The 25,301-nt window shown below is 39.5% G+C and overlaps 2 protein-coding genes across 2 annotated transcripts in view; one reads left to right on the top strand and one right to left on the bottom strand.

The window, feature by feature from the left end:
- The first annotated feature begins 10 nt into the window (after positions 1–10).
- chac2 (ChaC, cation transport regulator homolog 2 (E. coli)) lies at positions 11–4,311 on the top strand. The gene is made up of 3 exons (XM_085360892.1): positions 11–323; positions 1,619–1,654; positions 3,783–4,311. Exons 1-3 carry the CDS (start codon positions 189–191, stop codon positions 4,179–4,181), a joined length of 570 nt encoding a protein of 189 aa, XP_085217018.1. The 5' UTR covers positions 11–188; the 3' UTR covers positions 4,182–4,311.
- A 4,347-nt stretch (positions 4,312–8,658) lies between these two features.
- LOC146626886 (proteasome activator complex subunit 4B-like) overlaps positions 8,659–25,301 on the bottom strand; it is a 48,882-nt gene continuing 32,239 nt past the window's right edge. Inside the window, exons 33-47 of the mRNA XM_085360890.1 lie at positions 24,692–24,773; positions 24,256–24,409; positions 23,716–23,782; positions 23,498–23,623; positions 23,098–23,250; positions 22,848–22,952; positions 21,829–21,920; positions 21,526–21,657; positions 21,128–21,330; positions 19,299–19,384; positions 18,998–19,126; positions 13,024–13,179; positions 11,955–12,093; positions 11,603–11,736; positions 8,659–8,793 (exon numbers count right to left, since the gene is read on the bottom strand). Of these exons, the coding sequence (XP_085217016.1) occupies positions 8,659–8,793; positions 11,603–11,736; positions 11,955–12,093; positions 13,024–13,179; positions 18,998–19,126; positions 19,299–19,384; positions 21,128–21,330; positions 21,526–21,657; positions 21,829–21,920; positions 22,848–22,952; positions 23,098–23,250; positions 23,498–23,623; positions 23,716–23,782; positions 24,256–24,409; positions 24,692–24,773 (1,893 nt within the window). The remainder of the gene's footprint in view (positions 8,794–11,602; positions 11,737–11,954; positions 12,094–13,023; positions 13,180–18,997; positions 19,127–19,298; positions 19,385–21,127; positions 21,331–21,525; positions 21,658–21,828; positions 21,921–22,847; positions 22,953–23,097; positions 23,251–23,497; positions 23,624–23,715; positions 23,783–24,255; positions 24,410–24,691; positions 24,774–25,301) is intronic.

Here is a 25,301-nt window from a genome sequence, read left to right as displayed (position 1 = left end):
TGTCCGCTGAACACGGAACCGGTGCTTCAAGCACGTTTTCCTGTTTTTAGATATCACCTTTACTCATACAGGTGAACACGTCAGCTTTTATAATGCTGTAGCTCTTGTTATAAGTCGTAGGCGTCGCGATTACAGGTGACTATTTCGTCCAGCTCACCCGTCCTTTTCTGTTAGCCTAACCTCTCATCATGTGGGTGTTCGGTTACGGCTCACTGATATGGAAAGTAGATTTTCCTTACGAGGAAAAGAGAATTGGGTACATAAAAGGCTTCAGTCGCCGGTTTTGGCAAGGCAGTACCGACCATCGAGGTGTACCGGGTAAGGTGAGTATACCTTGCTGGCTTTGGGAACTGATTCATAGCGGCCAGAATGAAAAAAGTACTACCTGATGCAATGTTGCTACAGTGTGTTTTAGTGCACGGCAGACATTACTGAAGACACTTCACTTCGGCTTATATTATTACAAAGTTAACGCCTTTATGTCCTAACCTTTATTCCTTATAAATGGGCTAGATGTTGCCCTTTAATATTTAAATCCATGTTAGCAATATTCCCCCTAATATGGCGATTTATAGACTCCTGTAATCTTATATCGGATTAAAACCACAACTTTTCTTTGTTTGCCCAGCTTTAGAAAACGTATTCATTTTCTAATGTAATTCTAATTTTATCCACTCTTTTTCTCCTGGTCTGCCAAGCGCTGCCAATCAATACGTGTCCACCTCACAGTCTGGCAACCACTGCATTATAAAGTGTACAGGTGATATTATACAGTGGAGGAAATAATTGTTTGTTTTTCTGCTGAATTTGTAATTTTGATCACACACAACGGAATAAACAGTCTCGAACTGTTTACGGTGAGATGCAGAATATCAACCAGAAATTCAGAAGTAAAAGCTATAAATTCATTTGCATGTCATTGATTGAAAGAAGTATTTCATCGCCAAGCAAAACATGCCTTAGTACTTGGCAACTTGAAACTTCAGTTCCCCCCACAGATTTTCTATAGGGTGATTGATAATCTTTTTATTTCCTTCATTTCCAAATAATGTCACCAAAAGTTGTCACCTTCTCACCAAACCTACTGTTGATTGACTTGCAGTCCATTACAGCTTTGTGGAGGTTTACATTCTTATCCAGCTCTTAGGTCTTGCCTATGGAGGTAGAGAGGTTGGGATGGAAAAACCCGATTTTATGGACAAGCATGCTTTACAAATATAACTTGAAATCAAGCGCATCTGTAATCGATTGATTGTAATCTGTGTACCACATGAACACAGAATTCTGGCTAGATTATAGGAGATCAAATACTTATTTAACTCAGTGACATGCAAATCAATTTATAGTGTTTATGTAATATGCTTTTTTCCTGGACTTTTGGTTGATATTCTGTCTCTCTCCATTAAAATGAAACTACCATAAAAACCAATTAATGAAAATTTAACCAATTTCTCTGTAAGTGAGCAACATTACAAATTCAACAGGGGATCAAATAATTATTTCCCCCACCGTGCCTGTAACCTTTCAGAAAGATCCCATTTCCTGCAATATGTGTGCTAACCAACTTGCAATTTAATGACAAAGCCATTTATTATGTGTGTTTGTGTGTTCTTTGCAGCCTGGCCGGGTTGTGACACTCGTGGAGAATCCTGAGGTGAGTTATACCCCCTTTCTTAACATCAGGGTGCAATAACAATTTCTTTGTAGTGTGCCCATGACGTATTCCTTTATTAATCAGTCAGTATTAAAAAGTCTTTATGATGTCAGAAAGAAATAATTTGTGATTCCAACCACAAATTCAATTAATAGCTTGACAGATGAGCAGAACCATTCATTATCAAAAATGAATGGAAACGAAAGAAACGATAATAGAAAAGAAGAAATTATATTGGTCATATTCTTGATGTTTTTCCATAAATACGGACTACATACTCAAAATAGCCCCCATTTGTTTGTTCTTTCCTTCATTGACTGGTAACTTCATTACATAATAGGTACAAGACGTATGCCTTTATTGTCATCACTTTGATGTTTGCATTGCAGGAAGCAAACAAAATTACATGTTATTTACACAGTAATGAGAGATTATTACTACCTGAAGGTCATAATCCACCTACCTTGTTATGTATTCTTGTTTTATTGGCTATAATTAAGACAAGAGTTGGAGTGTGAAGGCGATCAGTGTACAAAGCTGCACAAATTGGATTCCACTTCAGAGAGAACTTTTTGTGTTCACTTACATACATAGAAAGTGCTATACTTTAATTATAAACAGTTTTGCAGAGTTTCGTGCTTTTACAAGGCAGACAGGAGTGAAAACGGCGCAGGAAAGAAGACTGTCTATAAACCTCTTATAGACAGTACTGTACAAAAGTCTTGAGTGACCCCTCATTTTTTTTATGTTGCTAGGAAAATGGGAAAGAGACTTCTGGAATAGTTCTCCAGATGTCTAAAGATGTTTCAGAAGTCTTTTTTTTGGATGTTGGCTGCCTTTTGTTCTGTTCTCTGTCAAGGTGATCCCACTCTGCTTTAATAATCTTGAGGTCTAGGCTCTGGGGAGGCCAATCCATGTCTAATAGTGTTCCAGTGGCAGTCTGTTGCCAAATGCTTCCCAGATAGTGTTTTTATGTTGGATCAAAGTCTGACTGTACTTTTCAATGCTTATTATTACATAATTTTGATAAGATACCCAGTACCACTGGCTGAAATGCAGCCCCAAACCACAACTAAGCTGTGTTTCACAGATGCCAACAGATACTCAATGTTGTACCTCTCTCCTGACCATGTCTGTACTTACTAAAGGCAATTTGAACAATCCAGTTTCGGTGCGACAACCAAACAAATAAAATAAAACAACAATCTCTGAAAATGATCAACGACTGGAATGAAAATGAGTGAAAAAGCAGCCAATGTCTAGAAGGAAAAAGTTTGAAAGACTTCAGAAAGCCTGAAGAACTGTTGCTCAAGATGTCTTTAAAAAAGAACTTGAAAGTCTGACTTCTTAAAAGCAAAATGTCTAAAAATGAGGAGTGGCTTGAGGATTTTGCACAGTACTGTAGTATGAGTTGTGATGTAGTAAAGCATGGCAGGAATCCGTTTTTAGAATTGACTGATAAGTGTGATAAGTTTGAAATAAATGCTGAAAACTATCAATTATAGTTTCTTGAAGTCCAAGGTAAAGTCCTTGGATGTTTGCAAACATAAAATACAATAAGAAATACTCACAGCGTAGAAGCAAGAGAGTAATTGATTATAATAATTTTCTGGGTGTGAGTATGGTTAGTGTTTTTGAACATAACATTGGTTATGTCAGTTATTTTTATTTTGACTTTTATTGTGACTTTAGACAAGGTGATTATATATCATCATTTATCAAATGTAAATACTAATACATTTACCGGACACTTTATTAAGGACATGGGCATTGGTAGTGGTTGGAACCCTTTTTGCACTGCCTTAATTCTTCAAGGCATACATTCAAAAGGGCTCTGGAAACATTCCTCTAACATTTTGGTCCACACTGACATATTTTCTCTGTTTTGAACTATTGTCTATAAACCCTAGAGGTCGTTGTGTGAGAAAATCCCAGTAGATCAGCAGTTTCTGAAATACTCAGACCAGTAAGTTTGAAATTCAGTAGGTATTCTTGTCTACCATGTCTACATTCTTAAATGCACTGAGATGCTGCCACCAATTAGATTTGTGTGAAGAAGCAGTTGAACAGGTGTACCTAAGAAAATGTCATCAGGTTATGGACCTCTAAGCCATTTTGCTTTCCTCAGGGGTGTGTTTGGGGTGTTGCCTACAAACTGCCGACTGGCCGGGAGGAAGAAGTGAAGCGCTACCTCGACTACCGAGAAAAAGGTGGTTATCAGGTCGTCACGGTGACCTTTCACCCCCGTCCATCACTCACTTGCTCGCCAAGCCAGACGCTGATCTACATCGGCTCCAAGGACAATCCCAACTACCTCGGCCCCGCACCCCTGGAGGAGATCGCCATTCAGATCATCAACTCTACCGGTCCAAGCGGGAAAAATACAGAGTACCTGTTTCAGCTGGCTGACGCCGTGAGGACTTTTCTGCCTGAGGACTCAGACACACATCTGTTTTCTCTTGAAACTTTAGTAAGAGAGAGGCTAGAAAACGGACAGAAAAATTCAGTAACAGCAGTTGATTTTTAAAAAATGTCTATATTGGGCTGGGTTCGTCACATGATCTCAGGGTTTAAGGTAAACTTGTCCAATAAAGATGTTTGTTACATGTAGGATGGGACATGTTGACCTCATTAGTTGACTAAATAATGTTATTTTGTTCAGGATTTCAGTGCAAATAAATATCCACTGAAAGCTGCTTCAAAGTAATAACACATAAACTGGTATAGAAAACATAAATTACCAAAAATGTACAGATCGCAAGTTAAGTTTCAATATAAATCCCTACAGAACAGTTTCAATATATATGGTTTAAATATAGGTATTTAATATCTGGCGTTGACTAGCCAAGATGAGAAAGAATTGCTAATGTTATTGCATATTAGTTATTAAACATTTAACACTCAAACCTGAGCTGCTTCATGTCTGGTTTAACGTTTATTAAATATAGAGCTAAAAGTCTTGAGCCAACCCTCATTTCTTTATATTTTGTTAAGAAAATGGGGAAATGGGTACAGCGATTTATTGAAATATGGAAATATACTATGGGATGTAAAAGCAGAGTATAATTCTATAAAGCTTGAAAGTCAATATTCAACATGACTGAACTCTTAGGCAAGCTCGTCATTTCTTTAAGCATTCTTCAGGAATAGTTCTCTGAGCTTGTTGAAGGACATTTAAAGCTCTTCTCTGGATGTTGGCTGCCTTTTGTTTTATTCTGTGTCAAGCTGATCTCACACTGCTAGAGGCCAGTCTAGCAGTGTGAGATCATTAAAATGAAGCTATTACCGCATGATGGATATGAGAATATATCAGATTTTTTTCCTATATCTTAAGACATGACTTTCAGATACTGTTTATCTGCTGTAGATATTTTGTCTTTTCTCCTCAAGTTGTCCAGTTTCCCTCAAATGATAGGACACACTGCACATTCATGACAAGCTATGCCAAGTTTTCAGCTAATAGCGCTTTGGAAATCACCTTGCTGGTGCTCTTTTATTCCTCTAAAAATGGTCAGGTACAAGGACTGGACTTAAAGTGAGTGAAAGAGCAGCCCATGTCCAAAGAACAAGGCTTTTAGAGAACTACTGCTCAAGCTCACTTTAAAGAATTTGAAGAAAATCTGGCTCCTTGGAAGTAAAATGTAAAGAAATTAGGGTTGGCACATGTTTTTTGCACACTCTAGCTCTAAGTTGGTTTCATAATCAGACACAAAAACAATGACAGATGCAGCTGCAAATTAAGTGCTAATTAACCTTTGTTAGCATGGTAAACACTGTAAACATTTCACTTTAGAACTTTAGAAACATCAGCACCGTTAGTACTGTCACCGTGAGCATGTTAATGTTAGTGTTCAGCTCAATGCACTGCTGTGACAAATGACAGCCTTTCATTGTCAGTGTAGGCTTTTCTTTTCTGTCTTGCTATGGTTAGTCTAATGTGTTCCTGAAGTATTCTACTGAACCGTTTATTAAAAAATAAAACCTTATTGCAATTAAAATATAATGACGCCCCAGTTATTTTTCCTTGTTTTTTTTTTAGTAACTTTAATAAAATAAATCTAAAACTTGACAAATCGGTTGAAACGCTGTAATAAATACAGCTAAAAAAATTGTCCAATCTGGTAATGCAGCTTTTCTAAATACAGCCTATCTCTCTTCCTGCTATGATGAAGTAGTTGTCATGAAAATCACTTTAAGCAAACACACATTGTTTAGTCTAACCTTTACTTACTCTGTGTCAAGATTAGTAGTTCTAGCACAGGGGAGCCGGCATCGGCTGCTTCTCATTCTGCCTGCCTCTGTCTCAGCACAGTAAACACATCAAATTCAACACGACTGCATCAGAAAAACATCAACAAGCAGAATAAAAGAGTGACAGCTCGAACTGTGATTCCATCTTTAACACACACACTCAGTGGGACACAAGTGGCTATTTCTTCTGCTACATCAACCTACCTTTGCTTACTTTACAGTCATAATGTTACAGTCTTTAGCGTACTGTGGACATAAAAAAATGAGTATCATCAGAAGCAATACTGAGGTAGGCTGCAGGTTTCAAACAATGCTCAGTTGGCACTAAGGGGCCCAAAGTGTGCCATGAAAATATCCCTCAAACCATTGCACCACCACCTGAACCCCTGATATAAGGCAGAATAGATCCAAGCTTTCATGTAGTTTACATTAGACCCTACTATCCAAAAAAGCAGAAAAAGACTCATCAGATCAGGCAATATTTCCAAACTTCTGCTGTCCAATTTTGGAGAGCCCATGCAAATTGTGGCCTCAATTTCCTCTTCTTAGATGACAGGAGTGGCACCTGGTGTGGTCTTCTGGTCCTGTAACCTATGGACTTCAAGGTCCGACGTGTTGTGTGTTCAGAGATGCTCTCCTCCTTACTGTGGTTGTACTGAGTTGTTATTTGAGTTACTATGTCTTCCTACCAGCTCAAAGCTGTCTCCTCTGACCTCTAGCATCAACAAAGCATTTTCACTGAGAGATCTGCTGCTCACTGGATATTTTGTTTTTGTACCTGTCTCTGTAAACCCTACAGATGGCTGTGTAGGGATTCCCAGTAGATCAGCAGTTTCTGAAATACTAAGACATACAACTATGTTCAGAGTCACTAAAATAACCATTTTCCCCCCATGCTGGTTCTCAGTTTGAAATTCAGCAGTCCTTCTTGACCATGTCTGCATGCTAAACTCAGTTGCTGCCATGTGACTGGCTGATTAGATATTTATGTTAATAAGCTATTGAACAAGCGAACCTAATGAAGTAGCCAGTGAGTAAATATATCCTGATGGACTGGTGATCTGTCCACTGTTTACCCTCCTTCTCACCCAATTTAAAGCTAGAATAGGCTCTAGTCCCTCACAACCCTGACATAGATGAGGGGTTAAGAAAACAGATGGATAATTATTAATATATAATCTATGAAAATAAGTCAAAACACAAAGTTTAGACACTTAAGTTTTTCGAGCATTCAACTGTAGAATATATTTCAAGTTTTAGCACTAAAAGCTTTTTGACATTGTGCATTCAAAAAAACAAAAAAACAAAAACCTTGCTCTTTTCATGTCTTAATCTAAATCTAAATGACTCCTGTGCGACATACAGGAACTTGTTAAAACTCAGACCTGAGATTTTACTAGGCTGCAGCAGTAAAAGGGGTCTAGCTACGCTGGTGCTAATGTGCACAGGCTCTAGTAACAGGGCGCAGTGGCACAAAACTATCCTCGCAAGAAGAAGCTTTTATGTTTGAGCTCTGCACAGAATGAAGTGTACTGCTATGTGACATGGCTGTACAGAGATAAACAGCTGGTGCTTTATACAGTCAGCCAACCCTGCAAACATGCAACACTCAAAAAGAAGCACCACACTTTACAAATAATGCATTTATTTCACAGGACACGGTAAATTCTCAGTGCAGAACTAATGCAGAACATGACAAAATGTGGCCTATAGAAATATGACACCATTGTTACTGCAGGTCACAGATTTTTATGATCTAATATGATATATACAATTTTTATTTCTTCTTTTTATTTATATAAATGATATAATTAATGTCAATATGAGGTATTATATATCATGAGTGCTTTAAGATAGCTTTATAAGTGTTGGATACAATATAGCTGTAGAAATACAACAACGATAATTTTTAGATTACAATTTCACAAATATTTTCTGAATATATTGCATACATCCATCCATTCGCTTATCCTTTTCAGGGTCGCGGGGGACGCTGGAGCCTATCCCAGCTGTCATAGGGCAAGAGGCAGGGTACACCCTGGACAGGTCGCCAGTCTGTCGCAGGGCTAACACACAAGGACAGACAACCATTCACACTCACATTCACACCTAGTGGCAATTTGGATTATCCAATTAACCTATCCCCACAAGCTGCAAGTCTTTGGACGGTGGGAGGAAGCTGGAGTACCCGGAGAGAACCCACGCAAACACGGGGAGAACATGCAAACTCCACACAGAAAGACCCCGGCCTGATGGTGGAATTGAACTCAGGACCTTCTTGCTGTGCGGCAACAGTGCTAACCACTGTGCCACCGTGCTGCCTATATTGCATACATTTATATATATTTATAATTTCACACATGAACATTATCATGAAGGAATGTCTTCCTTGTATTTAATAACGTGCACAAGTTAGAACTCTTTTAAAAGTACATACCGGAACAATGATGATTAGCAATAAAAAGACTTTCTCAATATAAACCAAACCTTTCCCTCTAAAGTGGCCACCTTTGACTAAAAATACCATGCTAGTTAAAAATTTGAAACCATTTTGCCCAGGATTGCTTACTTGCTGGGTTTAGTGAAGGCCAACGGTGGCAAGTGAGGTTCCAGCGGGAGAGCGCCCTGCTAGCATTATCAGATATTATTTTACAGGCTGCACAAGACTGGAGTTCCCAGCCGTTGTGTAATTAATTTCTCTGGTAGTGGTCCTACATGGCTTACGAAGACCTGGGAAGGCAGGAAATTTCTGTCTAGGCGTAATAACAGGGTGACACCAGCAGGTCTGTGAGCACGAGCAGCTGATCGTCAGTGAAGCACTGTCGATGCTCCTGCCAGTTGTCGTGGTGAGTACGCCGAAATTCTGACAAGGTCTTCTTCACCGTCATCTTTGGGTAAGAAAATCAAAATCATCATACATAAACATAATCTAGGTGAATGCAGTGTGCACATTTAGAAACAACACCACAAAACACAAGTGAGTTTATCAGCTTTACTGTATTTACTTTATTGGGTTTTTTCCTGCTGTCTTTCATCGAAAACATGGTGGATGCTCATATTAAACCTGTATGAAGACTGAAATCTCTATGATGCAATATTTTTTTCCAATCTTAGCTCTGTATGATATCCTACAGAGCTCTAGTGGCTGGCGCTTTGGCTGTGAACACATGAGACCTGTTCAAACTGCTGTTTTCATGTGAAGGGCAGCCAATCAGAACAAAAATGGCTTAAAGGAGGGAGGAAGGGACCTAAAAGAGTTTGTTTTACACAGAATATGAACTGAGATGCGGCAACAAGGCCACATATATGGTAAATATTTGGTAAATAAGTAATGATCTGAACTATGAATTATGCAAAGCTACTTTTTTAGCATCCGAGAATAAAAATAAACATACATCTTAAGTATCATTTTTAGAGCATGATTCATCACTGCACATTTGGTCCTCTACACGCTAACAAAGCTCAACATCCCATTCATGAAAAAATACAATTATCTGCCTCATTGCTAAAGCCCTGGTGATACATCAGCTGGCTGATATCGACCAATCACAGATAAACTGGTATCTGCTTTTTGTTGACCAATGAAGGTATCATGAAATTAGGGACACGATCACTTATTAGTCTTTTTAAAAGGACACAGCTCAGTCTTCATAATTAAAAAAAGACCAACGAGGGCAGTCTGATGGTACTTATTATTTTCAGAATTTCTATAAAACAAAAAAATTGACTAAAGTAGAAAAATGACGCAGATCAATCCATCATGAATAATAATCATTAGCTGCAGTCCACTAGTTAGGCGTTTGTATCATATTTAATTTAACAGCATTTTCAGCAGAGTGCTTTTACAGGTTTGGTATGACTAAAATGACTTAAAGGGAGCCAATGTTTCCTCCACTGCTGTGTGCATGTGGGAGAAAGAGAAATACCTGGTGTTCTCATGCCTTCATCTGAGTTCAGTTGAAGTGTTTACATATGCGCAAAAAATGCTGACTAATAGCTCTGAGTTGTTAAGAGGGCTGAAAGGGACCAAGTGTGAAAGCATCCTAGATTTTTATAGAACACAATGCAGAAAAACATGCCTGGGATCATATAGAAATGGTGCCTTCACACAACACATGCAACAGAGCATACATCCAAGTGTATTAACAAACAGTTACTTTATGAGTAGTTAATAATCTTCCCCTTTTCAATGCAAACAAGTATTTTTTATTAAAAAATATGCAGTATATAGCTCTATGTGGTATATGCAGTCTATATAACTGTTAACTGCTCTGTACCAGAGGCCTGAGAGTTTGTCCGCGTTTGTCTTTTTCCATACACTGGTATGTATAATAAAAAGGTAACAGAATAATTTTTAATCTGGCAACCACAGCAGGGAAAATAGGATTGTTATTTCTCAAGTGTGAATGTAAAGATATTTGGCTTCTAGATAAACAAGATGTAATGCATGATTCAAGGCCAAACTTTTATGTAAACTAATATACATGAGCCCAAAGTGATGTGCTGTTTCTCGGTAGTGGAACAATTCCATTATAGTCTGTAGTAAAGTCCTGCAATAAAACGAATGTTGATAGCAACTGTTTTTCTTGCTTCATTTGTTTTGAACAGTGAACGCTCATACCCACCCTTGATTACAGCCACTATCTATTACAATGAAGCCTACACTTAAGTTTAAGTACATGAACTGCAAATTCAAAAGTTCCTGTTTTGGCTGGTAAATCCTCTATCTAGAGACACATAATGTAAAATGCAGATTAGCAGCTGAAAATATTTGCAGCAACGATCTAAACTGTTTACAATAATTAAAAACTAATTTGGAAAAATAATTTATTCATTGCACACTGTTAGAAACTGTTGTTTCTAGTTAGATAAGAATGAAGTATAAAGTTATTTGGCCAAAGAAGGAAAGTCAGTAATTAATCTGATGATGATGAGATGATAAGAACACCTTCCTGACTTTTTTTTTTTTTTACGTGTATTTTACTTGTATCTGTGATTACCTATGTATATGGATGTGGTTCACAGTAGTTTAGTGATTCTGCAGCAATCGTGCTAATTGGCAGCATGACTGTGAGGATGACACTGTGCGGAAAGTTGGTAGCCAAGTTTGCTAGTATAGACTGATAAGTTAGCACTCCGTTGACTTGCCAAACACTGACATCTCTGACTCCAAATAACCCCAAATGTGGGGCCACGATCCTACTTTGACACGTGAAAATATGAACACCAGGAGCTCATGGATACGGATATCATCATTATGGATATCTCCACCTTTTAAATACAGCCTATGATTTACAGTAACCAACATATGTGTCCTTTACTATAATGGGCAAAATATAATATTTCTACCAGATTCTATTTTTTTCCGACTAACCTTTCCGGTAACAGACATGTTAATCAATATTTTTACAAATACAATATTTTAACTGTATTTTATTGGATTTTCTTTCTCATCTTTTTCACTTTCCTATGGGAGAGGCACTAAACCATCGTCATCATTGGCTCCACACCACTATAATGTATTATTCAAACTCTGCTCTACGGATTACATTGTATGTATTCTTCATGCCTGAAGTAAGACCAAAGACACAATTTTCTCCTCAATTGGACAATGAAATTGTATTCTTTCAGCTCACACTGTTTTGAGCTAGATGTTTATATATGAGTGTGTGTGGTGGGGCTAATGCGTGCGCGCACCTCTATAGGCTGTGGGTCATTGAGATGGCTGCTCAGGTCCATCAATATCTGAGGCATCCAGTCTGGGACATCATAGGGGCTCGACAGGATGCACGCACTGAGGCCGAGCACTCCAGCATGGCGCCGCACTAAATCTACACACACACACACACACACACACACACACACACACACACACACACACACACACACACACACACACACACACACACACACAAAGGGAGAGTTGAAATAGCTCTTCGAATCTCAAGGTTCACATTTCCCCTGGGATAAGAAAGGGTAATAGGGCAAGTATTATTGTGATTGCCTCACTGTGCAATTGTGACGTGCACGGAAATGTGTGTGTGTGTACCTGTAGAGGCCAGCTCCCCTCGGGCCTTGGGGAGGGAAGTCTGACTCAGCGTCTGGAGCTGTGTCTGCAGACTGGAGTCCAGAGGGAAGAACTGGCACTGCAGTAAACCACTGAGGGTGGTGCATGCCATGTCCCTCACCTACAATGAGAAGGAGAAAGGCGGGACAGGAAGGAGAGAAAGAGGGAGGAAAAAACAGGTCCTTGAAGATCAGAACTGACAAATAAAGAGTGCTGTGGAGAACACGAGGCATTTTTAGAGGCAAGGAATGCATGTGCAATTTATTAAGGGAGGCGAGCCCAAGGAGATCGGTGAACAGCAAGGTACACGGGACAGATATAAGCAAAGGAAGGGGAGGAGGAGGAGGAGGGATAGATGCTGAGCTGAGCTGATGTAAAATTCAGTTGCAGAACATCACTGCCTTCCTGCATCACTTTGCATAAATTATGAATAAGCTCTGAGTGATGGTTGAGGCACTGTAACAGACAGTGATACGAGGACAAAGCATTAATCAACTCTACACTCACACAGTTAACAAAATATTAAGAGAAGGACCTGTGTTGGTAATTTAGACAATTCAATTGGAGTGCAGGGGTTATTGATTTTCACCTGTGCTGTACATCCAGATCAATAAACGTAGACAGTTTAAAGGGTTTAAAAGCAAGACAAGTGGGACATTGATTGCTCAAAAGCTGACATTACTCAATATTTCAAGAGACTTCTGTTCTCCGAGAACCAGTTGTAAAGCTTTTTTTTATTCGATTCAATAAATAAACATTAGTAAGTAATTTAGAGGATTTAAAGTCAAGACAAATAAACAATTATTTTGGGTTTAGCTTGAATGTTATTTTTAGATCGTCCAAGCTGCCACAGACAAAGAGATTTCAGGCAGCCACAGTACTCAATCAACATCCCTGTAACTACAGTGAGCACTGAGACAGACTGTTATTTTTAAGCAATAACTGTGAATGGAAAAGATGGATTAAGGTTTAGGTTAGAAAAGCAGCCCTTTATTATCTCCTGACAGAGATCCCAGGGGCTGTGTTAAACCAGCGCTTGTGAATACGTTACCTCAAGCTGCTCATCTAGCAGCAGCTGCATCACCAGTTTTCGAATGCGGAGAACCTCAGCGGGCACACTGAGCAGAGTAAACAAATTGTAGAAAACCATGATCTGGAGGTAGGTCAGCACTGAGAAGCGTGCATGCCATGACCTGCTGCCTGCCATCTAAGGAGAGAGGAGAGAAAGAAGGGATGAGATAATGAGAGACAAGTTGGAGTTTGTACTGATGCCCGAAAGGCCCTGAAGGTGATATATTGCTCATAAAAGATATATAAACTCGAGTACACAACATCTATATGTAATACTTTCTCTTTTCATGCAATTAAAATCTTTCAAGAAGCATCTGGATGACTCTGTGAGGCTGTGCCTGCGCAATATAAGTATGCCAACATATTCATAATCGCACATCTATTTCACTAAGTATAAATATACACAGAATGTGTATAAATAAGGGTATACCGTATACACCTACCATATTCTATACCACATTCTACACCACTTTGGTGCATTTGGTTACACTGTCTACATTTTAATGCAAAATAAAAACACAGATTGCAACAGAAGAAAGACATTTTGGAATCTGGTGCTGGCCATACCAGCAAAGACCTAATAAACAAACAAACGGGCTAATATATATCATATTTATGTTGTTTCCTGATGCTTCTCAGCTGGGGTTTACAAGATTTCACAAATATCTACTCGTTATCATCCAAATCAATGGTTATCATAATAAATATGTAAACAGGCATTCTTATCATGACTCTTGACCATCTGTATCCATAAACTAAAATATAACTTAATGAGGAAAATTTTTCATCCATCTGTCCATCCATCTGGGTTCAGGTTACCTGAGACAGCCACACCTCCCTCCCCGTAGCCACCTGATCCAGCTCTTCTGGGGGATACCAATTAATTCCTAGTAACCAGTAAAGTGACATAATGTCCTCAAGGCATCCTTGTTCTGCCTCCTGTCGGTGAGGCATATCCAGAACACTGACTCCTTTCGATGTGGAGGAGTTGTGGCTCTACTCCAAGTACCTTCTAAATGACCAAGGCCATCATCCTATCACTAAGGCTAAGGCTAGCCTCCCCTTTAAGGAAGCTCATTTCAGCTGCTTTTATCAGTGATGGATGTGCAGCCAAACATGAAGCAGCTAAGAAAAAAGGTTTAAAGCCTCATCTCAGGGCTAGTTTACCGTGCTGAGCTTTTTGTTTTACAAATCAGATTTGTGAGTTGTCAGCATGTACAAATAAATACTCCAGAGGGGTAGCCAAGATGGTAAGACATGCTTCAGTAAACTATGTAGGAGTGAATGGCATTAATATCGAATAAATTATTTCATTTATTAAAGGTAAATAAACCTTTTTCATGGCACTGTAGGCAGAACAGTACTTTTCTCAGTGTAGTGTATGTGCTTATAAACCTTAATAAATTAAAGCTCAGACCTGATGATGACTGCATGAAAAGTCAGTATTAGGGTTAGGTTACAAAACCTGCTACAATCGATTCTGAAAGTCTGTATCAAATTTCTGCTGCCTACAAATTACCATAAACAGTTGTTGATCTGCAACTTTTCATTGTTTGACACTGTTGATTACTGTATTTTAAAACTTAGACTCTTCCAGTCAGGACTCTCTGGGAGAGCAGTGGCATGGTTCTCAAACTACCTCAGTAACAGGACTCAGTGCATTAAATCTGACGGTCTATGTTCTGACTTTGTTACAGTGCACAACGGAGTGCCACAGTATTAGGTCCCCTTCTATTTATCATTTACGTAAACAATCTTAGTCTACATGTGCCAGATGCAAACTTGCACTTCTATGCTGATGATACAGTTATTTACAGCTGTGGTTCAACTCTTGTCCAAGCCATTGACTCCTTGCAGAAAGCCTTTTCTGCTGTCCAGCATTCATTACTTCAGCTTAAACTTTTTCTCAACGTAGACAAAACAAAGCTCATGTTGTTTTCTAAATCAAGGAGACGAGCCCAAACAATCCCATCAGTAACCACTCTTGAAGGTAATAAAATAGAGTTGGTTCACACCTATAAATATCTGGGAATCTTAATTGATGATTCGCTTACCTTCAAACCACATGTAGAGAATCTTGTGAAAAACCTGAAGTTAAAACTGAGATTTTATTTTCAAAATAAGTTGTGTTTCTCTTTTAATACAAAGAAGCGGCTTGTTGCTGCAACATTCTTGCCTGTGCTGGATTATGGTGATATTCTACAGTGGGGCAAAAAAGTATTTAGTCAGCCACCGATTGTGCAAGTTCCCCCACTTAAAATGATGACAGAGGTCAGTAATTTGCACCAGAGGTACACTTCAACTGTGAGAGACAGAATGTGAAAAAAAAATCCATGAATCCACATGGTAGGATTTGTAAAGAATTTATTCGTAAATCAGGGTGGAAAATAAGTATTTGGTCAATAACAAAAATACAACTCAATACTTTGTAACATAACCTTTGTTGGCAATAACAGAGGTCAAACGTTTACTATAGGTCTTTACCAGGTTTGCACACACAGTAGCTGGTATTTTGGCCCATTCCTCCATGCAGATCATCTCGAGAGCAGTGATGTTTTGGGGCTGTCGCCGAGCAACAGGGACTTTCAACTCCCGCCACAGATTTTCTATGGGGTTGAGGTCTGGAGACTGGCTAGGCCACTCCAGGACTTTCAAATGCTTCTTACGGAGCCACTCCTTTGTTGCCCGGGCGGTGTGTTTTGGATCATTGTCATGTTGGAAGACCCAGCCTCGTTTCATCTTCAAAGTTCTCACTGATGGAAGGAGGTTTTGGCTCAAAATCTCACGATACATGGCCCCATTCATTCTGTCCTTAACACGGATCAGTCGTCCTGTCCCCTTGGCAGAAAAACAGCCCCATAGCATGATGTTTCCACCCCCATGCTTCACAGTAGGTATGGTGTTCTTGGGATGCAACTCAGTATTCTTCTTCCTCCAAACACTACGAGTTGAGTTTATACCAAAAAGTTCTACTTTGGTTTCATCTGACCACATGACATTCTCCCAATCCTCTGCTGTATCATCCATGTGCTCTCTGGCAAACTTCAGACGGGCCTGGACATGCACTGGCTTCAGCAGCGGAACACGTCTGGCACTGCGGGATTTGATTCCCTGCCGTTGTAGTGTGTTACTGATGGTGACCTTTGTTACTTTGGTCCCAGCTCTCTGCAGGTCATTCACCAGGTCCCCCCGTGTGGTTCTGGGATCTTTGCTCACCGTTCTCATGATCATTTTGACCCCACGGGATGAGATCTTGCGTGGAGCCCCAGATCGAGGGAGATTATCAGTGGTCTTGTATGTCTTCCATTTTCTGATGATTGCTCCCACAGTTGATTTTTTCACACCAAGCTGCTTGCCTATTGTAGATTCACTCTTCCCAGTCTGGTGCAGGTCTACAATACTTTTCCTGGTGTCCTTCGAAAGCTCTTTGGCCTTGGCCATGGCGGAGTTTGGAGTCTGACTGTTTGAGGCTGTGGACAGGTGTCTTTTATACAGATGATGAGTTCAAACAGGTGCCATTCATACAGGTAACGAGTGGGGGACAGAAAAGCTTCTTACAGAAGACGTTACAGGTCTGTGAGAGCCAGAGATTTTCCTTGTTTGAGGTGACCAAATACTTATTTTCCACCCTGATTTACGAATAAATTCTTTACAAATCCTACCATGTGAATTCATGGATTTTTCTTTCACATTCTGTCTCTCACAGTTGAAGTGTACCTCTGGTGCAAATTACTGACCTCTGTCATCATTTTAAGTGGGGGAACTTGCACAATCGGTGGCTGACTAAATACTTTTTTGCCCCACTGTATATATGAATGCTTCTGCTCAATGTCTTCGAATGGTTGATTCTGTGTATCATGCTTCTCTGAGGTTCATCACTAACTGTAAATTTCAGACTCACCACTGTGAGTTATACTCTCAGGTAGGATGGCCTGCTTTGGTAAGTCGGAGGAACTCTCATTTATACAGTTTTATATTTAAGGCAATACTTGGGTTGCTGCCTTCTTATATATGTTCCCTGCTTGTAATGAAACATGCTGGTCGGTATTCTCTTCGTCTGCATGGTTACTTATTGCTTTCTGTTCCATTTGCCCGAACTGAACTTGGTAAAAGAGCTTTTGTCCATTTAGCACCCTTGGCCTGGAACAAACTGCAGAAGGAATGGAAAATGACTGAATTCATTTCATTAAGTGCTTTTAAATCTAAACTACGAATCCTTGAGGCCAAGTCCATAACATGTAACTGTTTCAATTAGATTGATTGTCATTTTAACTGACTTTTTTATTTTTATTTGAATTTTATTGAATTTTATTTTTTATTTTATTCGTATTCTTTCACTTATTGTTGCATGTGTGTTGTTGCTGCCTGTGTTTGAGTAATTTCTGTAACTGTGAGACATCTGCTGCTGCCTATCTTGGCCAGGTCTCCCTCGAAAAAGAGGTTTTCAATCTCAATGGGATCTTCCTGGTTAAATAAAGGTTAATAAATAAATAAAATTGTGCACAGCACCAGATCCACATGATAACCTTTTGGTGTTCGATCAAAAATAAAACAAAGCAATAAAGTAAGGATTTCCCACCAAATGAAACTATTCCTTTAAAAAACTGTTTACACCCAGGACTTCCCAGAACATAAAAGATTTATGTTTAGGTGAAGGTGAAACTAAAAAAATGTTGCGATGCTTCCTCATCCCTTTGATGTGAAGGTAGTTTTAGAACCGCTATTTCACAACAGGGGTACCACCAGAGATGGGCAGTAACGCGTTACTTGTAACGCGTTACTGTAATCCGATTACTTTTTTCAAGTAACTAGTAAAGTAAGGGATTACTATTGCAAAAACGGTAATTAGATTACCGTTACTTTCCCGTAGGAACGCTGCGTTACTGCGTTACTAAAACCGTGATTTTTTTGCGAGAATGTCTCATGACAGTGACGTAAGCGAGTGCTACGGTTGTGACAACAGCTGTGTGCAGATCAACAGTGGATCATATATCGAGTGCGGGAGAGAGTATGAGCGTGCAGCGTTTAAAGCGTGGAAGTACTGACCTTACTTTGAGTTTGATTCCATAAAAAGTGACAAAAACATTAGTGTCCATTAGCATTGTGCGTGGGAAGAAAACATCTTTTTACAGCGAAAAAAACCCCTAAACTTCCAAGCAAGCTCCGAGTGCGCAACGACGTAATGGGAAACTCACAGAGAAACTGCCGTATCCTTCCACTGACCGCTGCGGCACACCTGCACCAGGGTAAACCTCCGCCTACCCAACTCCTGCTGTACAGGTGAAAATAGAGCAACAGGACCGCTAGTCTTTGATTTTATTTATTTTCTGCTGTGTTTTACTTGCATCTATTTGAAAGAGTGAGTGTAAACACAAAAAAAAAAAAAATTTTATGTGCTGGAATGTGCAGAAAATAGGTTTAAATATTAAACAAATTTCTTCCAGTCAGAGAATGTTGCATATAATTAAATTTTTGCTTGATGCATAAAGTTAAAAGATTAAAATTAATAAAACTATAAAAGTTTTAAAAAGAGACTTTTCCATTTGATTACATTTTGTATGATGGATTATGCAGAAAAAGTAGAATTGGGCTGAAAGATCTATCACTTTATCACCTACTCAGGTTGTAAATCGTGTTTTTAAAAAGTAACTAAGTAACTAAGTAATTAATTACTTTTGAAAATAAGTAATCAGTAAAGTAACGGGATTACTTTTTGGGGAAGTAATCAGTAATTAGTTACTGATTACTTTTTTCAAGTAACTTGACCAACACTGGGTACCACTCACATAAAAACTCACCGCAGAAAATCTGCGAGCTAATTAAAATAGCATAGGTTGTTTTTAGTCTAACACAATACCTTGGGAGATTAGGCTTGGAACATTGACAGCAGGCAGGTGAGGCAGTTGTGAGTGTGTGCTTTTGCGAGTATTTCTGGATTTGTGTGTACATATTACCTCTTCCAGTGCAGCCAAAACCAGAGGGATGTGCTCAGGATACAGCAGGCCCTGAGACATGAGAGAGAGACACGTACGTGCATCCTGCTTCATCTCATCATAGCTCTCATCAATCTCCACCGGGGCAATCTGCAGGGGGAGAAAGAAAACAGAGAGAGAGAGAGGGAGAGAGGTAGAAAGACAAGGAGCAACGCACCATTTTGAGTAAATGAAGAGAGAAATTGAGTTTAATGGGCAAGTAAGATTGAGTGGGTAATAATGCTGTGCTAGAACCTGTGTGTGTGTGCGTGTTTGTTCTTACCTTGAAGAGTAGAGGCAGGAGCTGTAGCTGCTGTTGAACAGGAGTGGTAAAGGTTCGCCCTGCACTCGTCATCAGCCATTTTAAGACTGCAAATAGCACATATATACACACATAAACACACAAGGAGAGTTTGAATTGCTGGCAAATGATAAAAAACCCCCACAGAACTGGAGCTGCGTGGCTCTGGTAATAAAACACAATCTATCATTATTTAGTATCTAATGACTTGTATAATTCCACAGCCAGATATTTGTCTGTATAATGGAGATTACAGTAATAACAGAAACCGAAAGAGCAGCAATGCACAAATACTGAGGCAAAAAAATGAGATCTAAATTCAGTCTGTGGCAAGCTACAAAAAAAAAAACGAAGCAGGCGTGACTACTGTAATACAATAAAATCTGCAAAAATAGTTACAAAATCTTTAAGTTCAAATAACATTCTATCCTCAATCGCTAGGTAATTTTTATATGTAGAGGTTTGCATATGTGTCTCTCTATCTTTCACTGGAAAAACATTCTGCATAGGTATTAGTTTAAAGTATTTAACATTATAAAACTTTGCCAGTGGTGCCTATCCTCTTTCATCTAATGTAATCTATATAATGGTCTCAAGAATCATTTAATCACAAAAACCTCTCATGTTCAAAAGCATGTATTTTACCTCATTATAACTGAATGTGAATTACTATTTAGGGTTAGACAGTTGAGCTGACTATGACTGTTAACTTTTTTCTATTTAAATGATTAATCTGCTACTTGAAGGTATTACTCCCTTAACATGTGATTTTCAGTAAATTAGAAAATTCATACACAATAATATAAATAATTGACCTTTGACCTCTGTGTTCATGTCGTCTGCCCACCTGCCTGCTCATTTTTATCTTTATGTTGAAATACCACTTTCATTTTTTAATCAGTAATTCTATTAGCGGTTTTAACTATTTTGATTATTAATTCACAACAATTAAACTGCTACTTTTAAGGTTTTCATACTTTCCTTAGATCGTTTCACGTATTTCTATTTCAGCTAGCTATTTACATTTTTATTAGTAACACCTTATATATGTTTTTAATCAATGCTGGTAACAATTGCAACTCTTTATCTGTTTTGTCTGGATAATACATTACTCAGCCATACAATTAACTAATAAATTCAATTGCTCACCTACATCACTTCAAATTTTGAATTTTTATTCTTTTCATTTCAGCAAGCTACTATCTTTGTAATCAAATTGTAGTTCATATTTATGTAGGTTGTGCCAACACAACACAGCTAGACTCAAAAATGGCAAATTCATACTTCTGACTCTTTGCTGCATTGTCTTTCCACTATAAATGTTATGCAGGAACACTCCTTCATCGAAAAGACAATTTGCTTCTGAATGCTTGAAATTTCATTTTGCCTGAATACAATTGGTTAAATTAGACTAGCCTCTATGACGAAAGCAAAATCAATATGAAATGTAGTTTAAATGACTTCCTTATGTGACCTGGACAAATTACATATTATACTAAAGAGACCTATCCAAATATTGAGTTGGACTCCTTTCCATAATTCCTTTTTGACATGCTTGAACACACACGGGCGAAATTTCCTATCGATCTACACCTCACTACCGTTTAAAATAAATTTGAAAGGTGAGATCAATGAAGAATCACAGCTTTTAATTTGGTCCATCTAGTTTTAGTATGACTGTCTATTTCACCAAGAGAACAAGCTTATATAGCAAGAGAGAGAGAGAGAGAGAGAGACATGCAGCCACTGTCTGTCCCTGGCCTTCCTGCCTAAAAGACACACAGTTTACTTCTTTTCATCCACATTCTGACCCGTCTTGAGTAGTTTGACAGCCTGGGTGCGCTCATCTGTCTCCTGGGTGTTCTCCTCGTGTACGTGGTTGTGGATCTCCGGCTCCGCTGTGAGGGGCTTGAGTCGCTCTAGGACCCGTGTGATGAATTCTGCCACATGGGGGGAGGTAGTGGGCCGGGTGTGGGGCAGAGCCACGTCTATCATGAAGATATAGGTCAGGACACTGGAGAGAAAAGAGCACAAAAAGGGTAAGGGAGCAGAAAGGGGAGAGATGAGAGGGAAATACAGTACGGGAGCAGATGAGACAGAGTTAGAGATAAATAACGAGCCTCTAATTTGAACAACCCAAACAGTACACACAAGCTAATGAGATTAACTCATTTAGACACAATTATGTAATGCAGAATAAGTTCTTCACCTGCCAATGCGCTCCCTGACATTTTTATACACCTGGGTGAGTTTGGGCTCCAGGTAGGCTAGCAGCCTGTGCAGCAGTTCAGAAACTCTCCACTGCTGCTGAGCCAGACCTCCCTGAAGCACATACAGCAAACTGACAGAGACAAAGAGAGGGGGCAGATGGAAGAATGGGGGGTCGTTGTGTTATTGCGGGCATGTCTGCTCAGCATACGTCAGCTCAGGTTACTACTGCAGCCTGAAATCAGAAACCTCTTAAATACTGCAAATACTTTGTATGCAGTTATCATGCACACACATACATTACCTGGCATCTCTGAATGAGCTGCCCTCTCCGCTGAGGGGGCTCTCCATCAGCAACTCAAACAGCCAGTGGAGTTTCCTGGGTTCTCTTCCCTCCTGTTGGACAGCATTCAATACGAACAAAAATAATTTTCATTGGCTTTTTATTGTTTTGTTTTTGCATAGTCATAATAAAAAAACTGGATAGCTCAGGTATAGCCTTATGCCCTCATTGTTCCAAACAGCACGTTTTATGCTCCAATAAGAAAAGGCAAGAACAGGTTATGGTAAGCAAAGCCGTTCTGTTTAATTCAAAGGAATGTGTAATGAATAACACAGTCAATAATGCAGCTAAATGGACTGTCATTTATACAAATACCTAATCAGCCAATCCAGTGCATTTAGGCATGTAGACATGATCAAGGTGACCTAGAGATCAATTTGATCAGAATGGGGGAGAAAGCTGATTCAACCATCTCTAGGGTTTACAGAGAATGGTCTGAAAAAGAGAAAATATCCAGTGAGCAGCAGCTTCTGGGAAAAAATGCTTTGTTGATGTCACAGGAGAACGGGCAGACTGCATTTCTTTCTACACTCTGGGCCCCTTAGTACCAGCTAAGCATCGCTTAAATACCGCAGCCTATCTGAGTACAGTCCTCTGCCTGGTGAGTATAAATGCTTAATAAACACAGATTTAGCAGACCTAATATCTAATATCTCAACTTGGTTTTACTTGTTAGGGTAGCATACTCGCATTAACACTAAACATAGTCAATCAGTTGTTTTCACATACAATGCATACAATAGTACAAATGTGAGCCAGCACTGCACTACCATAAAGGAACAATAATAGAATAGCAAGGAAGAGTTTGTGCTTTAAAAGGTGTCGTCAAGGCAAATCTGACAATTTTCACATGCTCTGTAGATTTTTAAAATATCAGCTTCTGAACATCTTATTTAGCAATTAAACAAAAAAATGTTTTTGTTTTTTTGTTTAACAGTTATCTTCACTATAGTGGATTTGTATGCATGTGAGCAACTCACACAAGCAGTAGCGATGCAGGTTCCCCAGTCTGTGTAGGTTTCCACTGTGATGTTGGTTAATGCCGTCTTGATCAAAGGGCACAAAAGCTGCCATAACTTTTCCACCTGAGGCACACGCACACACATACACAATAATGGAAGTTTTTATTAATATTGACTCTTCTTATCAAAAAGTGGTGCAGTGTGTACGTTTCTCACTGTGTGTGTGTGTGTGTGTGTGTGTGTGTGTGTGTGTGTGTGTGTCCAGTACCTTGCCGAAGCTCCAGTGTTTACTGCCTCTGATTAACCCTGCAGTAATCTCACACACACAGCGCTGGGAGCTCTCATGGGGGTCACTGGCAAGCTGCTCCAGGTGAGGCCGTAGTAATGGCAGGAATGCGTCACCATAGTTACGAAAGAGCCCCTGCCAATCAAGCATGAACATGTGAGTTTGTGTGTGTGTATTTTTACCAGGAAAAAAGGGAGAAAAAAGGAAAGCAGGGTTTTGTTTGACGCAAGTAAACCGCTGCATGATGGAGAAAAATGAATCACAAAAGTTGATGATAGAAAATGCAGCACTGTGGAGTTCGATTCAGCCTTGGCTAGTGTCATTATGCTGCGTCACTACTTTGTATAAGGTCTGTCAGATCGATTGAGGATGACAACTGCACCTTGAAGAGGAGAAAACGTCGAGGGTTGAAGCTGTCCTTTCCTTTCCGATCCTCCAGAGAGAGAAACTCGATCAGCTGATCAATAAATTCTGGGTCCGAGAAGTATTCAAAGATGATCTTTTCACCCTGTGTGACACACAAACACAGCCAAAATGTAATAATAGGTATAGAGAGGCTTCGCTGAATGATTCTGTGTGTGGCCCTGTATGAGCACGCACCTCACTCATCTCCTCGTATGGCAGGTCATCTTTTGGCTTTTCCGAAGATGCATAGATCATCATTTCTCTGAAAGGAGCAGGAGACAAAGAAGAGGCTGCGATGATTTATAGATAACAACACAAAGGAAAAATCTGGATAGACACATACTGTCTTCAAACAAGCAGCAAGGATAAATGAATGATTATAAAGTCAGTAGTCAGCAAAGCGTCTGAATACCAAGACAGAAGACAGGCACCCAGCGCTATACTTATACATCAATTCTTCTATCTAGGCCAGACAGTAAGTCGTTCCGTCAGCCTTATCTGGGACAGGCCGTGACAGAAGGCGAGTTCAACACCCTGCTAGTTATCCATCCACTCAGAGCCGCGTCATCCGGCACTTAGCCATACACGCATAAACGTGGTCACAACGCCACAAAGCCAAGCATCAAATCAACCACGCAGTTAAGTCAATCAGCTACTTAGCTCCTTGCAAGCAAGCAGTTAATCAGCCTTTCAGTTTCTACATCCAACGCCTCATCTCTCAGTCAGGGTCTTCACCTCGGCCACGAGTAGTATCCCCAGTGTGTCTTCTCCACAAAACACTGAGAGTCCCACTTTTCCTGAGTCAGAGGTAGGTTGTTGCTGTCGTACTGCAGCCAGCGATTTCCCTCCCGATCCCCCACGCACAGCCCATCAGTTTCCTCGATCCCACCTACAAATACAAAGCAATAACAGAAAGCACCCTTTACACTCATACACAAGAGTGCTATTAGTCTTATTTGTGGGGGAATGTGTGTTTGCGGTGGAAAGCTCTTGTGGTTTATAGCAATTTTTAAAGCAAATTTAGATGTTATTGTTTCAAAGTGGTTGATTTCAACTGATTATAACTATTATCTTATTAAAGTTCGAAACTAAAAATCCTGCTTTAGAAATAAACATGAAAGCTGAATAATGTAGTTGGTGGTTGATTGTGTGCATTTGAACATAAACTCACTGATATCTGATGGCTTTACGGCCACTTTCTTACTCAGTCGTTTCAGCTGCTTCAGGATACCAGCCATTGCCGAGATTGCAACCTAACAGGTGGGAAATATTACCCAAAACAAGAGTGAAACAAGTTTATCATCGTAAGTGTTGCCACAAACTGTAGTGACCCTACTTGACCTCTACAGGGAGACAGTTTTAGCCACAGTCACAGGGGATCCTTTAGGGCCAGTAAAAGTGCTGTGGGTATTAAAAAATGCTGACACTACCGGCAGTCGTTTGATAGCGAACTGGAGAACAGCCTGGTCTCAGTGTTGTAGCTAATCTTTGAATTGCTTCTGCTTTTTATGATAGTTTTTGTGTCTTAGCTCCATTAAATTGCACTTTTTGCACAAGTCTCTTTTTGCTTAGCTCACACTCTTTTCTTTTGTCTGCGCTGTTCAGTTATGCTTTGGAGAGGTATGACATTTTGCTCAATCACACACCTGAATACAAACAAATAACTGTAAAAGTGAAACTCTAGCTGTGTTTTCAATAAATTCTACACTTTGCATGAGCCGCTTTTACCGAGAAAAAAATAAATAAATAAAAAGAAATGGTTGTTGAATGTGCAGATGACT

The sequence above is a fragment of the Diplotaxodon limnothrissa genome, linkage group LG8 (assembly GCF_057381915.1).
Source record: "Diplotaxodon limnothrissa isolate DT_005_m linkage group LG8, D_limnothrissa_male_GT1.1, whole genome shotgun sequence".
In the NCBI taxonomy this organism is placed as follows: Eukaryota; Metazoa; Chordata; class Actinopteri; order Cichliformes; family Cichlidae; genus Diplotaxodon; species Diplotaxodon limnothrissa.
Note: the sequence above shows the minus strand (reverse complement) of the source record. Positions and strands in the feature narration are given on the sequence as shown.

Bases quoted from the DNA above. Each gene is read 5' to 3' on its own strand.
- chac2 (XM_085360892.1), top strand. From the start codon at position 189: ATGTGGGTGTTCGGTTACGGCTCACTGATATGGAAAGTAGATTTTCCT. The intron at 324-1,618 runs GTGAGTATACCT...TGTTCTTTGCAG, and splicing joins ATCGAGGTGTACCGGGTAAG to CCTGGCCGGGTTGTGACACT. The intron at 1,655-3,782 runs GTGAGTTATACC...TGCTTTCCTCAG, and splicing joins CACTCGTGGAGAATCCTGAG to GGGTGTGTTTGGGGTGTTGC.